The sequence below is a fragment of the Haliotis cracherodii genome, unplaced genomic scaffold (genome assembly GCF_022045235.1).
Source record: "Haliotis cracherodii isolate W230 unplaced genomic scaffold, xgHalCrac1.p SCAF_9, whole genome shotgun sequence".
In the NCBI taxonomy this organism is placed as follows: domain Eukaryota; kingdom Metazoa; phylum Mollusca; class Gastropoda; order Lepetellida; family Haliotidae; genus Haliotis; species Haliotis cracherodii.
Genome location: NW_027266343.1, coordinates 51,335,876 through 51,354,291, shown reverse-complemented (window position 1 = coordinate 51,354,291; position 18,416 = coordinate 51,335,876). Strand labels below are relative to the sequence as shown.

The following is an 18,416-nucleotide window of genomic DNA, read 5'->3' as shown; positions in this document are numbered from 1 at the left end:
ACGACATAACAAGAGACCAGAAAACTGACGCAACACACTAGTACAGCCCCACCACAGTACAGCAGTAGCACTGTACCACACGGGGTCAACTATGCTAACCGTTTCCGTGTAATACAGCAGCCTGCTCACAAGAAAATAGCTTCTGCTGAATATACTGCAGAAGTCCCCAGATACTACATTATTCTCTCCGAATTTTGTTTATCTTACTGTACCATTACAATAAACTACAACAGCTTTATTTCCTGACTGATAGGTACATATATTGGTTTCTTCTCACAAAGGGACTGTCACTATGAATACTCACCACACCTTTTTATGCGTGTAATATCTGTTAAAAGCCTAAAGTACACCAATGTCTTCTGAAAACATGATTGACATATGAACAACAGCTTGTTTTCTCGTCTTTGTTGACTTGTCTTTGTATGTGTTTGTGACGGAGGAACCGTTGGGGCAGGATACGCTTACTTTTTGGCAACCGCCAGGTATCATCACTATCTGCTAGTCTTTCATACGCAGATGCGTGTGATCATTAAAGTCGAAATCGTACAATGGTCTTTGCTTCGAGCAGAGGTTTCGAATGATTCTGAAAAGGGTTATGTGGCTTTTATTTGCAACTGCGTTTCTTGAGAGAATTCTCTTATTTTCAACATATCATCTTGATAATTGTACACTTCATTATCAAGGCATTTGTAATAATACGAGCATCACTAAATTTGTTATCTCAATTTCTATAGATAACGCCTGAATATTGATATAATAATCATTCAATGATGACCCTTTAACTACATAAATCGTCAACGCCAGAGAATAATCAGGCTCCATTATCTGCTGAAACAGATTTCATTGGTTGTAAAAGGCAAGATTGTACTAAAACATATACTGAATATCAATGATGTCACCAGGTGTTAATGAATAGTTTATATTTGTATATATTTGTTGGGTGTTTCATGGGCTGCTCCGTCAGTTCCATCGTGTGCCATATTGGGAGAATGTTGTCTTTTGACAATGTCTCAGCCATTCATACATTTGCATATATACTTAATCACTGTTGCAAATAACTCACTTTAACATGTTTTAATCTTCGGGTGAGTCTTTGGTTCTAAACATTAGAAGAAAGAAGAAAGTATATAAATCGCCTCTACCCTTTAAGTATGCCCTTGACATGATGAAGCAGTAGTGACAGTGATGACTGTGTTCTTTTAAGGCGTGTTTAAACCAAAACTCATACCAAGAATAAAACACGCCCAAATCAGTTTGACAATGTGTAAGTGTATAAGGGTTTCCCAGAAAAACCGTACATCTAAAAGTAAAGACGTGTGTTTTCAGAAGAAAATGCTCTTAAAGTATAACACAAAGGTGTTTTCAAACATAGACATGATCAAACGACTTGTTTTTACAGTCTGGTTGTTGTTATAAAGACTTATGACAAGCTTTAAAGTTGGACCATTTATTCAGCTAAACATAACTCTCTACAGTTACCAAATGCTATCTCCTTTGTATTGATAAATGATTGTCACTTTTGCGTTGTAATCCAACAAAAGGGATATATTAGCTATTTGTTTGTTTATTGTAATCTTCAATCCTACCAATCCAGTTCGGAATCTTAAAATTCGCGGTCTGATTTAATCAATATGTATTCTACAAATAGCGCCTACAGGGAAGGTCGTTAGTAAACACACAACTAAATATCTATATAGATACTTCTCCTATTAATTACATAAGCAGTATGCAAAATGTTAAATTGCATCATCAAATCAAGAAGTACATGTTTGATGGAAATTACAAATAATTTGTAGTTTGATAAGCTACACCCGGACAAGCGTATTTAATAGTTACTTTTGAATTCAATCGTTTTGTTTGTGTTATTAATAAACTGTAAAGATATGTTACTGTCATGGAAATTCCAACTGTATGCATTCCCTTCTAACCAAAGCAGTAAGAATCTTGCAACATTTGTTTTGATGCTCTACATCACCATGGCTTTCGCTGTTTCATTGCAGCAGCTCAGATATTATTTATACAGAGCACCATAACAACATGTAGATTGTATTCTTTCTACAACTTTCGCTCATTTTCAAGGCCAGCACACACATTTGCATTTCAATACAGTGCACACTGTCTACCCCTTGATCCCGTTAATGAACGCTTTGACCAAAATTGATACTCCTGCTTATTTGTTTCGCTGCTTGTTTTTAAAATGCAAATTGAAATACAGCCAGCCAATTCCAGATATTATGGTACTTCAAATGGCCATCAAACCCTTTCGTGGCAGCCCAAATGATACATTCCCCTGAAACATGAACTCGGGTAAGTGACATTTTGTGGGAGATATATCAAGCATAAAATCCCTCCTCTTATCATCATGTCCGGTTTCCTCAGGAACTTAATACACATTTCAGTAGTTGATATCTTAGCTTGAAGTAAAACGCAATATCATTTAAGTGCTTGGATATTGGTCTACAACACGTACTATGTCCAGAGTTTACAATATGGAGAAACATAGATCCCTCTTCCATTGTGAACATTCAATTCAGTTTTCAGGTTCTCAAACAAATTTCAAGGCGTAAATAAATATGACAAGATTTTATTGAACCAATTCCATTGGTTTGCGAATATACATAGATAGCCAGCATCACACTGCAGGTGATAAAAAATCAATAATAGCCGATACCTGAAACAAAAACATAGTAGAATAAAGTTGGGATATATGGATAAGTCACAACGAAGTCTTGAAACTAGCTGCATGATAAGCTAAACCAAATATTAGAGAAAGCAGAGAATAATTTTAAAGATATTTTGTAAATGTCATCAGCTTTGTCGCGTAAATAATAATACCACATAGGTAAGTTATATAATTTTGCAAACGAGACTGAAAGTGGGATACGATAAACAAATGATATCATATTTTGTGAAATACCTTTTCCCAATCCCATTCCGTATCCTCCAATTCCGCCGTAGAGACCACCATAGCCTCCAAGTCCTCCGTACAGACCTCCCATGCCTCCGTATAGACCTCCCATGCCTCCGTATAGACCTCCCACGCCTCCGTATAGACCTCCCATGCCTCCGTACAGACCTCCATAGCCTCCGTACAGACCTCCAAGGCCTCCGTACAATCCACCCATTCCGTAGCCAATTCCGCCCAGTCCTCCTTTCAACCCGCCAATTCCACCATACAGACCGGTAGGCTCGGCAAAGGCGGTAACAGCCAGGCAGGCAACAAGAGCGGCGACTATCTTCATCATTTTGAGTATCTATTGAGTAACGTGAAAATCTTTGTTAAGAAAGGGAAATAGCATGTTATCGTTACTCATCTGGTAAATTCAGTTCACACCACTCATTGTGAATTATGTTATCAGTTTTACTTTCACCTGCATTCATATATTTCCCAATTTACAAGAACGTTTTATGTTACATATTTGTACTTTTATGAATTGGCTCAACATAAAGATTGAAAACAGCCAGATGGGCAGCAGATGAATCAAACATTAAAAGTATACATATATATCAAAAGCAAACCTTAAAATAGTACTTACAGTTTGGTCTTGACTCGTATCTGTGTCTGAACGGCAGGTGAAAATAAGAGATGATGGAACAGTTTCCCCCATCCTTTATATATACCATTTGTGAATTATACGTGATTGATTTACCTTGGGCTGGCCACTTCCAGGTAAGTAACGCACCTCAGTTTAATGGTGTAAAATAAGCATTCATTTCGCATCAAAGGGCCCGAGGTTATCACCCTACGGGTGCACATGCGAGCTGGTATACATGAACATCGATTAAGGAAGTACAAGACAACGTATATAAAGGTGGCAAACAGACACACTCTCTCTGGTATCGTCTAAATGCATTCGAACAGTCCTCGATACTCAACGTTTAACCTATATCAAGTAAATATTCGATAACGGTCTGACAAGTGTGTATCCAGTATATGTATGATGAGGGAGCAACATACATCAGACATTATAATGCATCTGTGTGATACGACATAACAAGAGACCAGAAAACTGACGCAACACACTAGTACAGCCCCACCACAGTACAGCAGTAGCACTGTACCACACGGGGTCAACTATGCTAACCGTTTCCGTGTAATACAGCAGCCTGCTCACAAGAAAATAGCTTCTGCTGAATATACTGCAGAAGTCCCCAGATACTACATTATTCTCTCCGAATTTTATTTATCTTACTGTACAATAACAATAAACTACAACAGCTTTATTTCCTGACTGATAGGTACATATATCGGTTTCTTCTCACAAAGGGACTGTCACTATGAATACTCACCACACCTTTTTATGCGTGTAATATCTGTTAAAAGCCTAAAGTACACCAATGTCTTCTGAAAACATGATTGACATATGAACAACAGCTTGTTTTCTCGTCTTTGTTGACTTGTCTTTGTATGTGTTTGTGACGGAGGAACCGTTGGGGCAGGATACGCTTACTTTTTGGCAACCGCCAGGTATCATCACTATCTGGTAGTCATTCATACGCAGATGCGTGTGATCATTAAAGTCGAAATCGTACAATGGTCTTTGCTTCGAGCAGAGGTTTCGAATGATTCTGAAAAGGGTTATGTAGCTTTTATTTGCAACTGCGTTTCTTGAGAGAATTCTCTTATTTTCAACATATCATCTTGATAATTGTACACTTCATTATCAAGGCATTTGTAATAATACGAGCATCACTAAATTTGTTATCTCAATTTCTATAGATAACGCCTGAATATTGATATAATAATCATTCAATGATGATCCTTTAAGTACATAAATCGTCAACGCCGGAGAATAATCAGGCTCCATTATCTGCTGAAACAGATTTCATTGGTTGTAAAAGGCAAGATTGTACTAAAACATATACTGAATATCAATGATGTCACCAGGTGTTAATGAATAGTTTATATTTGTATATATTTGTTGGGTGTTTCATGAGCTCCTCCGTCAGTTCCATCGTGTGCCATTTTGGGAGAATGTTGTCTTTTGACAATGTCTCAGCCATTCATACATTTGCATATATACTTAATCACTGTTGCAAATAACTCACTTTAACATGTTTTAATCTTCGGGTGAGTCTTTGGTTCTAAACATTAGAAGAAAGAAGAAAGTATATAAATCGCCTCTACCCTTTAAGTATGCCCTTGACATGATGAAGCAGTAGTGACAGTGATGACTGTGTTCTTTTAAGGCGTGTTTAAACCAAAACTCATACCAAGAATAAAACACGCCCAAATCAGTTTGACAATGTGTAAGTGTATAAGGGTTTCCCAGAAAAACCGTACATCTAAAAGTAAAGACGTGTGTTTTCAGAAGAAAATGCTCTTAAAGTATAACACAAAGGTGTTTTCAAAGATAGACATGATCAAACGACTTGTTTTTACAGTCTGGTTGTTGTTATAAAGACTTATGACAAGCTTTAAAGTTGGACCATTTATTCAGCTAAACATAACTCTCTACAGTTACCAAATGCTATCTCCTTTGTATTGATAAATGATTGTCACTTTTGCGTTGTAATCCAACAAAAGGGATATATTAGCTATTTGTTTGTTTATTGTAATCTTCAATCCTACCAATCCAGTTCGGAATCTTAAAATTCGCGGTCTGATTTAATCAATATGTATTCTACAAATAGCGCCTACAGGGAAGGTCGTTAGTAAACACACAACTAAATATCTATATAGATACTTCTCCTATTAATTACATAAACAGTATGCAAAATGTTAAATTGCATCATCAAACCAAGAAGTACATGTTTGATGGAAATTACAAATAATTTGTAGTTTGATAAGCTACACCCGGACAAGCGTATTTAATAGTTACTTTTGAATTCAATCGTTTTGTTTGTGTTATTAATAAACTGTAAAGATATGTTACTGTCATGGAAATTCCAACTGTATGCATTCCCTTCTAACCAAAGCAGTAAGAATCTTGCAACATTTGTTTTGATGCTCTACATCACCATGGCTTTCGCTGTTTCATTGCAGCAGCTCAGATATCATTTATACAGAGCACCATAACAACATGTAGATTGTATTCTTTCTACAACTTTCGCTCATTTTCAAGGCCAGCACACACATTTGCATTTCAATACAGTGCACACTGTCTACCCCTTGATCCCGTTAATGAACGCTTTGACCAAAATTGATACTCCTGCTTATTTGTTTCGCTGCTTGTTTTTAAAATGCAAATTGAAATACAGCCAGCCAATTCCAGATATTATGGTACTTCAAATGGCCATCAAACCCTTTCGTGGCAGCCCAAATGATACATTCCCCTGAAACATGAACTCGGGTAAGTGACATTTTGTGGGAGATATATCAAGCATAAAATCCCTCCTCTTATCATCATGTCCGGTTTCCTCAGGAACTTAATACACATTTCAGTAGTTGATATCTTAGCTTGAAGTAAAACGCAATATCATTTAAGTGCTTGGATATTGGTCTACAACACGTACTATGTCCAGAGTTTACAATATGGAGAAACATAGATCACTCTTCCATTGTGAACATTCAATTCAGTTTTCAGATTCTCAAACAAATTTCAAGGCGTAAATAAATATGACAAGATTTTATTGAACCAATTCCATTGGTTTGCGAATATACATAGATAGCCAACATCACACTGCAGGTGATAAAAAATCAATAATAGCCGATACCTGAAACAAAAAAATAGTAGAATAAAGTTGGGATATATGGATAAGTCACAACGAAGTCTTGAAACTAGCTGCATGATAAGCTAAACCAAATATTAGAGAAAGCAGAGAATAATTTTAAAGATGTTTTGTAAATGTCATCAGCTTTGTTGCGTAAATAATAATACCACATAGGTAAGTTATATAATTTTGCAAACGAGACTGACAGTGGGATACGATAAACAAATGATATCATATTTTGTGAAATACCTTTTCCCAATCCCATTCCGTATCCTCCAATTCCGCCGTAGAGACCACCATAGCCTCCAAGTCCTCCGTACAGACCTCCCATGCCTCCGTATAGACCTCCCATGCCTCCGTATAGACCTCCCACGCCTCCGTATAGACCTCCCATGCCTCCGTACAGACCTCCATAGCCTCCGTACAGACCTCCAAGGCCTCCGTACAATCCACCCATTCCGTAGCCAATTCCGCCCAGTCCTCCTTTCAACCCGCCAATTCCACCATACAGACCGGTAGGCTCGGCAAAGGCGGTAACAGCCAGGCAGGCAACAAGAGCGGCGACTATCTTCATCATTTTGAGTATCTATTGAGTAACGTGAAAATCTTTGTTAAGAAAGGGAAATAGCATGTTATCGTTACTCATCTGGTAAATTCAGTTCACACCACTCATTGTGAATTATGTTATCAGTTTTACTTTCACCTGCATTCATATATTTCCCAATTTACAAGAACGTTTTATGTTACATATTTGTACTTTTATGAATTGGCTCAACATAAAGATTGAAAACAGCCAGATGGGCAGCAGATGAATCAAACATTAAAAGTATACATATATATCAAAAGCAAACCTTAAAATAGTACTTACAGTTTGGTCTTGACTCGTATCTGTGTCTGAACGGCAGGTGAAAATAAGAGATGATGGAACAGTTTCCCCCATCCTTTATATATACCATTTGTGAATTATACGTGATTGATTTACCTTGGGCTGGCCACTTCCAGGTAAGTAACGCACCTCAATTTAATGGTGTAAAATAAGCATTCATTTCGCATCAAAGGGCCCGAGGTTATCACCCTACGGGTACACATGCGAGCTGGTATACATGAACATCGATTAAGGAAGTACAAGACAACGTATATAAAGGTGGCAAACAGACACACTCTCTCTGGCATCGTCTCAATGCATTCGAACAGTCCTAGATACTCAACGTTTAACCTATATCAAGTAAATATTCGATAACGGTCTGACAAGTGTGTATCCAGTATATGTATGATGAGGGAGCAACATACATCATACATTATAATGCATCTGTGTGATACGACATAACAAGAGACCAGAAAACTGACGCAACACACTAGTACAGCCCCACCACAGTACAGCAGTAGCACTGTACCACACGGGGTCAACTATGCTAACCGTTTCCGTGTAATACAGCAGCCTGCTCACAAGAAAATAGCTTCTGCTGAATATACTGCAGAAGTCCCCAGATACTACATTATTCTCTCCGAATTTTATTTATCTTACTGTACAATAACAATAAACTACAACAGCTTTATTTCCTGACTGATAGGTACATATATTGGTTTCTTCTCACAAAGGGACTGTCACTATGAATACTCACCACACCTTTTTATGCGTGTAATATCTGTTAAAAGCCTAAAGTACACCAATGTCTTCTGAAAACATGATTGACATATGAACAACAGCTTGTTTTCTCGTCTTTGTTGACTTGTCTTTGTATGTGTTTGTGACGGAGGAACCGTTGGGGCAGGATACGCTTACTTTTTGGCAACCGCCAGGTATCATCACTATCTGCTAGTCTTTCATACGCAGATGCGTGTGATCATTAAAGTCGAAATCGTACAATGGTCTTTGCTTCGAGCAGAGGTTTCGAATGATTCTGAAAAGGGTTATGTGGCTTTTATTTGCAACTGCGTTTCTTGAGAGAATTCTCTTATTTTCAACATATCATCTTGATAATTGTACACTTCATTATCAAGGCATTTGTAATAATACGAGCATCACTAAATTTGTTATCTCAATTTCTATAGATAACGCCTGAATATTGATATAATAATCATTCAATGATGATCCTTTAAGTACATAAATCGTCAACGCCGGAGAATAATCAGGCTCCATTATCTGCTGAAACAGATTTCATTGGTTGTAAAAGGCAAGATTGTACTAAAACATATACTGAATATCAATGATGTCACCAGGTGTTAATGAATAGTTTATATTTGTATATATTTGTTGGGTGTTTCATGAGCTCCTCCGTCAGTTCCATCGTGTGCCATATTGGGAGAATGTTGTCTTTTGACAATGTCTCAGCCATTCATACATTTGCATATATACTTAATCACTGTTGCAAATAACTCACTTTAACATGTTTTAATCTTCGGGTGAGTCTTTGGTTCTAAACATTAGAAGAAAGAAGAAAGTATATAAATCGCCTCTACCCTTTAAGTATGCTCTTGACATGATGAAGCAGTAGTGACAGTGATGACAGTGTTCTTTTAAGGCATGTTTAAACCAAAACTCATACCAAGAATAAAACACGCCCAAATCAGTTTGACAATGTGTAAGTGTATAAGGGTTTCCCAGAAAAACCGTACATCTAAAAGTAAAGACGTGTGTTTTCAGAAGAAAATGCTCTTAAAGTATAACACAAAGGTGTTTTCAAAGATAGACATGATCAAACGACTTGTTTTTACAGTCTGGTTGTTGTTATAAAGACTTATGACAAGCTTTAAAGTTGGACCATTTATTCAGCTAAACATAACTCTCTACAGTTACCAAATGCTATCTCCTTTGTATTGATAAATGATTGTCACTTTTGCGTTGTAATCCAACAAAAGGGATATATTAGCTATTTGTTTGTTTATTGTAATCTTCAATCCTACCAATCCAGTTCGGAATCTTAAAATTCGCGGTCTGATTTAATCAATATGTATTCTACAAATAGCGCCTACAGGGAAGGTCGTTAGTAAACACACAACTAAATATCTATATAGATACTTCTCCTATTAATTACATAAACAGTATGCAAAATGTTAAATTGCATCATCAAACCAAGAAGTACATGTTTGATGGAAATTACAAATAATTTGTAGTTTGATAAGCTACACCCGGACAAGCGTATTTAATAGTTACTTTTGAATTCAATCGTTTTGTTTGTGTTATTAATAAACTGTAAAGATATGTTACTGTCATGGAAATTCCAACTGTATGCATTCCCTTCTAACCAAAGCAGTAAGAATCTTGCAACATTTGTTTTGATGCTCTACATCACCATGGCTTTCGCTGTTTCATTGCAGCAGCTCAGATATCATTTATACAGAGCACCATAACAACATGTAGATTGTATTCTTTCTACAACTTTCGCTCATTTTCAAGGCCAGCACACACATTTGCATTTCAATACAGTGCACACTGTCTACCCCTTGATCCCGTTAATGAACGCTTTGACCAAAATTGATACTCCTGCTTATTTGTTTCGCTGCTTGTTTTTAAAATGCAAATTGAAATACAGCCAGCCAATTCCAGATATTATGGTACTTCAAATGGCCATCAAACCCTTTCGTGGCAGCCCAAATGATACATTCCCCTGAAACATGAACTCGGGTAAGTGACATTTTGTGGGAGATATATCAAGCATAAAATCCCTCCTCTTATCATCATGTCCGGTTTCCTCAGGAACTTAATACACATTTCAGTAGTTGATATCTTAGCTTGAAGTAAAACGCAATATCATTTAAGTGCTTGGATATTGGTCTACAACACGTACTATGTCCAGAGTTTACAATATGGAGAAACATAGATCCCTCTTCCATTGTGAACATTCAATTCAGTTTTCAGGTTCTCAAACAAATTTCAAGGCGTAAATAAATATGACAAGATTTTATTGAACCAATTCCATTGGTTTGCGAATATACATAGATAGCCAACATCACACTGCAGGTGATAAAAAATCAATAATAGCCGATACCTGAAACAAAAAAATAGTAGAATAAAGTTGGGATATATGGATAAGTCACAACGAAGTCTTGAAACTAGCTGCATGATAAGCTAAACCAAATATTAGAGAAAGCAGAGAATAATTTTAAAGATGTTTTGTAAATGTCATCAGCTTTGTCGCGTAAATAATAATACCACATAGGTAAGTTATATAATTTTGCAAACGAGACTGACAGTGGGATACGATAAACAAATGATATCATATTTTGTGAAATACCTTTTCCCAATCCCATTCCGTATCCTCCAATTCCGCCGTAGAGACCACCATAGCCTCCAAGTCCTCCGTACAGACCTCCCATGCCTCCGTATAGACCTCCCATGCCTCCGTATAGACCTCCCACGCCTCCGTATAGACCTCCCATGCCTCCGTACAGACCTCCATAGCCCCCGTACAGACCTCCAAGGCCTCCGTACAATCCACCCATTCCGTAGCCAATTCCGCCCAGTCCTCCTTTCAACCCGCCAATTCCACCATACAGACCGGTAGGCTCGGCAAAGGCGGTAACAGCCAGGCAGGCAACAAGAGCGGCGACTATCTTCATCATTTTGAGTATCTATTGAGTAACGTGAAAATCTTTGTTAAGAAAGGGAAATAGCATGTTATCGTTACTCATCTGGTAAATTCAGTTCACACCACTCATTGTGAATTATGTTATCAGTTTTACTTTCACCTGCATTCATATATTTCCCAATTTACAAGAACGTTTTATGTTACATATTTGTACTTTTATGAATTGGCTTAACATAAAGATTGAAAACAGCCAGATGCGCAGCAGATGAATCAAACATTAAAAGTATACATATATATCAAAAGCAAACCTTAAAATAGTACTTACAGTTTGGTCTTGACTCGTATCTGTGTCTGAACGGCAGGTGAAAATAAGAGATGATGGAACAGTTTCCCCCATCCTTTATATATACCATTTGTGAATTATACGTGATTGATTTACCTTGGGCTGGCCACTTCCAGGTAAGTAACGCACCTCAGTTTAATGGTGTAAAATAAGCATTCATTTCGCATCAAAGGGCCCGAGGTTATCACCCTACGGGTGCACATGCGAGCTGGTATACATGAACATCGATTAAGGAAGTACAAGACAACGTATATAAAGGTGGCAAACAGACACACTCTCTCTGGCATCGTCTAAATGCTTTCGAACAGTCCTCGATACTCAACGTTTAACCTATATCAAGTAAATATTCGATAACGGTCTGACAAGTGTGTATCCAGTATATGTATGATGAGGGAGCAACATACATCATACATTATAATGCATCTGTGTGATACAACATAACAAGAGACCAGAAAACTGACGCAACACACTAGTACAGCCCCACCACAGTACAGCAGTAGCACTGTCCCACACGGGGTCAACTATGCTAACCGTTTCCGTGTAATACAGCAGCCTGCTCACAAGAAAATAGCTTCTGCTGAATATACTGCAGAAGTCCCCAGATACTACATTATTCTCTCCGAATTTTATTTATCTTACTGTACAATAACAATAAACTACAACAGCTTTATTTCCTAACTGATAGGTACATATATTGGTTTCTTCTCACAAAGGGACTGTCACTATGAATACTCACCACACCTTTTTATGCGTGTAATATCTGTTAAAAGCTTAAAGTACACCAATGTCTTCTGAAAACATGATTGACATATGAACAACAGCTTGTTTTCTCGTCTTTGTTGACTTGTCTTTGTATGTGTTTGTGACGGAGGAACCGTTGGGGCAGGATACGCTTACTTTTTGGCAACCGCCAGGTATCATCACTATCTGCTAGTCTTTCATACGCAGATGCGTGTGATCATTAAAGTCCAAATCGTACAATGGTCTTTCCTTCGAGCAGAGGTTTCGAATGATTCTGAAAAGGGTTATGTAGCTTTTATTTGCAACTGCGTTTCTTGAGAGAATTCTCTTATTTTCAACATATCATCTTGATAATTGTACACTTCATTATCAAGGCATTTGTAATAATACGAGCATCACTCAATTTGTTATCACAATTTCTATAGATAACGCCTGAATATTGATATAATAATCATTCAATGATGACCCTTTAACTACATAAATCGTCAACGCCAGAGAATAATCAGGCTCCATTATCTGCTGAAACAGATTTCATTGGTTGTAAAAGGCAAGATTGTACTAAAACATATACTGAATATCAATGATGTCACCAGGTGTTAATGAATAGTTTATATTTGTATATATTTGTTGGGTGTTTCATGAGCTCCTCCGTCAGTTCCATCGTGTGCCATATTGGGAGAATGTTGTCTTTTGACAATGTCTCAGCCATTCATACATTTGCATATATACTTAATCACTGTTGCAAATAACTCACTTTAACATGTTTTAATCTTCGGGTGAGTCTTTGGTTCTAAACATTAGAAGAAAGAAGAAAGTATATAAATCGCCTCTACCCTTTAAGTATGCTCTTGACATGATGAAGCAGTAGTGATAGTGATGACTGTGTTCTTTTAAGGCATGTTTAAACCAAAACTCATACCAAGAATAAAACACGCCCAAATCAGTTTGACAATGTGTAAGTGTATAAGGGTTTCCCAGAAAAACCGTACATCTAAAAGTAAAGACGTGTGTTTTCAGAAGAAAATGCTCTTAAAGTATAACACAAAGGTGTTTTCAAAGATAGACATGATCAAACGACTTGTTTTTACAGTCTGGTTGTTGTTATAAAGATTTATGACAAGCTTTAAAGTTGGACCATTTATTCAGCTAAACTTAACTCTCTACAGTTACCAAATGCAATCTCCTTTGTATTGATAAATGATTGTCACTTTTGCGTTGTAATCCAACAAAAGGGGTATATTAGCTATTTGTTTGTTTATTGTAATCTTCAATCCTACCAATCCAGTTCGGAATTTTAAAATTCGCGGTCTGATTTAATCAATATGTATTCTACAAATAGCGCCTACAGGGAAGGTCGTTAGTAAACACACAACTAAATATCTATATAGATACTTCTCCTATTAATTACATAAACAGTATGCAAAATGTTAAATTGCATCATCAAACCAAGAAGTACATGTTTGATGGAAATTACAAATAATTTGTAGTTTGATAAGCTACACCCGGACAAGCGTATTTAATAGTTACTTTTGAATTCAATCGTTTTGTTTGTGTTATTAATAAACTGTAAAGATATGTTACTGTCATGGAAATTCCAACTGTATGCATTGAATTTCCCTTCTAACCAAAGCAGTAAGAATCTTGCAACATTTGTTTTGATGCTCTACATCACCATGGCTTTCGCTGTTTCATTGCAGCAGCTCAGATATTATTTATACAAAGCACCATAACAACATGTAGATTGTATTCTGAATACAACTTTCGCTCATTTTCAAGGACAGCACACACATTTGCATTTCAATACAGTGAACACTGTCTACCCCTTGATCCCGTTAATGAACGCTTTGACCAAAATTGATACACCTGCTTATTTGTTTCGCTGCTTGTTTTTAAAATGCAAATTGAAATACAGCCAGCCAATTGCAGATATTATGGTACTTCAAATGGCCATCAAACCCTTTCGTGGCAGCCCAAATGATACATTCCCCTGAAACATGAACTCGGGTAAGTGACATTTTGTGGGAGATATATCAAGCATAAAATCCCTCCTCTTATCATCATGTCCGGTTTCCTCAGGAACTTAATACACATTTCAGTAGTTGATATCTTAGCTTGAAGTAAAACGCAATATCATTTAAGTGCTTGGATATTGGTCTACAACACGTACTATGTCCAGAGTTTACAATATGGAGAAACATAGATCACTCTTCCATTGTGAACATTCAATTCAGTTTTCAGATTCTCAAACAAATTTCAAGGCGTAAATAAATATGACAAGATTTTATTGAACCAATTCCATTGGTTTGCGAATATACATAGATAGCCAACATCACACTGCAGGTGATAAAAAATCAATAATAGCCGATACCTGAAACAAAAACATAGTAGAATAAAGTTGGGATATATGGATAAGTCACAACGAAGTCTTGAAACTAGCTGCATGATAAGCTAAACCAAATATTAGAGAAAGCAGAGAATAATTTTAAAGATGTTTTGTAAATGTCATCAGCTTTGTCGCGTAAATAATAATACCACATAGGTAAGTTATATAATTTTGCAAACGAGACTGAAAGTGGGATACGATAAACAAATGATATCATATTTTGTGAAATACCTTTTCCCAATCCCATTCCGTATCCTCCAATTCCGCCGTAGAGACCACCATAGCCTCCAAGTCCTCCGTACAGACCTCCCATGCCTCCGTATAGACCTCCCATGCCTCCGTATAGACCTCCCACGCCTCCGTATAGACCTCCCATGCCTCCGTACAGACCTCCATAGCCCCCGTACAGACCTCCAAGGCCTCCGTACAATCCACCCATTCCGTAGCCAATTCCGCCCAGTCCTCCTTTCAACCCGCCAATTCCACCATACAGACCGGTAGGCTCGGCAAAGGCGGTAACAGCCAGGCAGGCAACAAGAGCGGCGACTATCTTCATCATTTTGAGTATCTATTGAGTAACGTGAAAATCGTTGACAAGAAAGGGAAATAGCATGTTATCGTTACTCATCTGGTAAATTCAGTTCACACCACTCATTGTGAATTATGTTATCAGTTTTACTTTCACCTGCATTCATATATTTCCCAATTTACAAGAACGTTTTATGTTACATATTTGTACTTTTATGAATTGGCTCAACATAAAGATTGAAAACAGCCAGATGCGCAGCAGATGAATCAAACATTAAAAGTATACATATATATCAAAAGCAAACCTTAAAATAGTACTTACAGTTTGGTCTTGACTCGTATCTGTGTCTGAACGGCAGGTGAAAATAAGAGATGATGGAACAGTTTCCCCCATCCTTTATATATACCATTTGTGAATTATACGTGATTGATTTACCTTGGGCTGGCCACTTCCAGGTAAGTAACGCACCTCAGTTTAATGGTGTAAAATAAGCATTCTTTTCGCATCAAAGGGCCCGAGGTTATCACCCTACGGGTACACATGCGAGCTGGTATACATGAACATCGATTAAAGAAGTACAAGACAACGTATATAAAGGTGGCAAACAGACACACTCTCTCTGGCATCGTCTAAATGCATTCGAACAGTCCTCGATACTCAACGTTTAACCTATATCAAGTAAATATTCGATAACGGTCTGACAAGTGTGTATCCAGTATATGTATGATGAGGGAGCAACATACATCATACATTATAATGCATCTGTGTGATACGACATAACAAGAGACCAGAAAACTGACGCAACACACTAGTACAGCCTCACCACAGTACAGCAGTAGCACTGTACCACACGGGGTCAACTATGCTAACCGTTTCCGTGTAATACAGCAGCCTGCTCACAAGAAAATAGCTTCTGCTGAATATACTGCAGAAGTCCCAAGATACTACATTATTCTCTCCGAATTTTATTTATCTTACTGTACAATAACAATAAACTACAACAGCTTTATTCCCTAACTGATAGGTACATATATTGGTTTCTTCTCACAAAGGGACTGTCACTATGAATACTCACCACACCTTTTTATGCGTGTAATATCTGTTAAAAGCTTAAAGTACACCAATGTCTTCTGAAAACATGATTGACATATGAACAACAGCTTGTTTTCTCGTCTTTGTTGACTTGTCTTTGTATGTGTTTGTGACGGAGGAACCGTTGGGGCAGGATACGCTTACTTTTTGGCAACCGCCAGGTATCATCACTATCTGCTAGTCTTTCATACGCAGATGCGTGTGATCATTAAAGTCCAAATCGTACAATGGTCTTTCCTTCGAGCAGAGGTTTCGAATGATTCTGAAAAGGGTTATGTAGCTTTTATTTGCAACTGCGTTTCTTGAGAGAATTCTCTTATTTTCAACATATCATCTTGATAATTGTACACTTCATTATCAAGGCATTTGTAATAATACGAGCATCACTCAATTTGTTATCTCAATTTCTATAGATAACGCCTGAATATTGATATAATAATCATTCAATGATGACCCTTGAACTACATAAATCGTCAACGCCAGAGAATAATCAGGCTCCATTATCTGCTGAAACAGATTTCATTGGTTGTAAAAGGCAAGATTGTACAAGATTGATGTCACCAGGTGTTAATGAATAGTTTATATTTGTATATATTTGTTGGGTGTTTCATGAGCTCCTCCGTCAGTTCCATCGTGTGCCATATTGGGAGAATGTTGTCTTTTGACAATGTCTCAGCCATTCATACATTTGCATATATACTTCATCACTGTTGCAAATAACTCACTTTAACATGTTTTAATCTTCGGGTGAGTCTTTGGTTCTAAACATTAGAAGAAAGAAGAAAGTATATAAATCGCCTCTACCCTTTAAGTATACCCTTGACATGATGAAGCAGTAGTGACAGTGATGACTGTGTTCTTTTAAGGCGTGTTTAAACCAAAACTCATACCAAGAATAAAACACGCGCAAATCAGTTTGACAATGTGTAAGTGTATAAGGGTTTCCCAGAAAAACCGTACATCTAAAAGTAAAGACGTGTGTTTTCAGAAGAAAATGCTCTTAAAGTATAACACAAAGGTGTTTTCAAAGATAGACATGATCAAACGACTTGTTTTTACAGTCTGGTTGTTGTTATAAAGACTTATGACAAGCTTTAAAGTTGGACCATTTATTCAGCTAAACATAACTCTCTACAGTTACCAAATGCAATCTCCTTTGTATTGATAAATGATTGTCACTTTTGCGTTGTAATCCAACAAAAGGGATATATTAGCTATTTGTTTGTTTATTGTAATCTTCAATCCTACCAATCCAGTTCGGAATCTTAAACTTCGCGGTCTGATTTAATCAATATGTATTCTACAAATAGCGCCTACAGGGAAGGTCGTTAGTAAACACACAACTAAATATCTATATAGATACTTCTCCTATTAATTACATAAACAGTATGCAAAATGTTAAATTGCATCATCAATTCAAGAAGTACATGTTTGATGGAAATTACAAATAATTTGTAGTTTGATAAGCTACACCCGGACAAGCGTATTTAATAGTTACTTTTGAATTCAATCGTTTTGTTTGTGTTATTAATAAACTGTAAAGATATGTTACTGTCATGGAAATTCCAACTGTATGCATTCCCTTCTAACCAAAGCAGTAAGAATCTTGCAACATTTGTTTTGATGCTCTACATCACCATGGCTTTCGCTGTTTCATTGCAGCAGCTCAGATATTATTTATACAGGGCACCATAACAACATGTAGATTGTATTCTGAATACAACTTTCGCTCATTTTCAAGGACAGCACACACATTTGAATTTCAATACAGTGCACACTGTCTACCCCTTGATCCCGTTAATGAACGCTTTGACCAAAATTGATACTCCTGCTTATTTGCTTCGCTGCTTGTTTTTAAAATGCAAATTGAAATACAGACAGCCAATTCCAGATATTATGGTACTTCAAATGGCCATCAAACCCTTTCGTGGCAGCCCAAATGATACATTCCCCTGAAACATGAACTCGGGTAAGTGACATTTTGTGGGAGATATATCAAGCATAAAATCCCTCCTCTTATCATCATGTGCGGTTTCCTCAGGAACTTAATACACATTTCAGTAGTTGATATCTTAGCTTGAAGTAAAACGCAATATCATTTAAGTGCTTGGATATTGGTCTACAACACGTACTATGTCCAGAGTT

At 37.1% G+C, this 18,416-nt stretch overlaps 4 protein-coding genes across 4 annotated transcripts; all 4 read right to left on the bottom strand.

The window, feature by feature from the left end:
- Positions 1-2,654: 2,654 nt before the first annotated feature.
- LOC139451955 (acanthoscurrin-1-like) lies at positions 2,655-3,245 on the bottom strand. The gene is made up of 2 exons (XM_071233239.1): positions 2,918-3,245; positions 2,655-2,671 (listed from the first exon to the last, which is right to left on the bottom strand). Exons 1-2 carry the CDS (start codon positions 3,243-3,245, stop codon positions 2,655-2,657), a joined length of 345 nt encoding a protein of 114 aa, XP_071089340.1.
- A 3,395-nt stretch (positions 3,246-6,640) lies between these two features.
- LOC139451954 (acanthoscurrin-1-like) lies at positions 6,641-7,231 on the bottom strand. The gene is made up of 2 exons (XM_071233238.1): positions 6,904-7,231; positions 6,641-6,657 (listed from the first exon to the last, which is right to left on the bottom strand). The coding sequence occupies exons 1-2, from the start codon at positions 7,229-7,231 to the stop codon at positions 6,641-6,643; spliced, it is 345 nt and encodes a 114-aa protein (XP_071089339.1).
- A 3,395-nt stretch (positions 7,232-10,626) lies between these two features.
- LOC139451953 (acanthoscurrin-1-like) lies at positions 10,627-11,217 on the bottom strand. The gene is made up of 2 exons (XM_071233237.1): positions 10,890-11,217; positions 10,627-10,643 (listed from the first exon to the last, which is right to left on the bottom strand). Exons 1-2 carry the CDS (start codon positions 11,215-11,217, stop codon positions 10,627-10,629), a joined length of 345 nt encoding a protein of 114 aa, XP_071089338.1.
- A 3,401-nt stretch (positions 11,218-14,618) lies between these two features.
- On the bottom strand, positions 14,619-15,209 carry LOC139451952 (acanthoscurrin-1-like). Its single transcript, XM_071233235.1, has 2 exons — positions 14,882-15,209; positions 14,619-14,635 (listed from the first exon to the last, which is right to left on the bottom strand). Exons 1-2 carry the CDS (start codon positions 15,207-15,209, stop codon positions 14,619-14,621), a joined length of 345 nt encoding a protein of 114 aa, XP_071089336.1.
- Positions 15,210-18,416: the final 3,207 nt, after the last annotated feature.

Coding starts and splice junctions, on each gene's coding strand:
- LOC139451955 (XM_071233239.1), bottom strand. CDS start 3,245: ATGATGAAGATAGTCGCCGCTCTTGTTGCCTGCCTGGCTGTTACCGCC.
- LOC139451954 (XM_071233238.1), bottom strand. CDS start 7,231: ATGATGAAGATAGTCGCCGCTCTTGTTGCCTGCCTGGCTGTTACCGCC.
- LOC139451953 (XM_071233237.1), bottom strand. CDS start 11,217: ATGATGAAGATAGTCGCCGCTCTTGTTGCCTGCCTGGCTGTTACCGCC.
- LOC139451952 (XM_071233235.1), bottom strand. CDS start 15,209: ATGATGAAGATAGTCGCCGCTCTTGTTGCCTGCCTGGCTGTTACCGCC.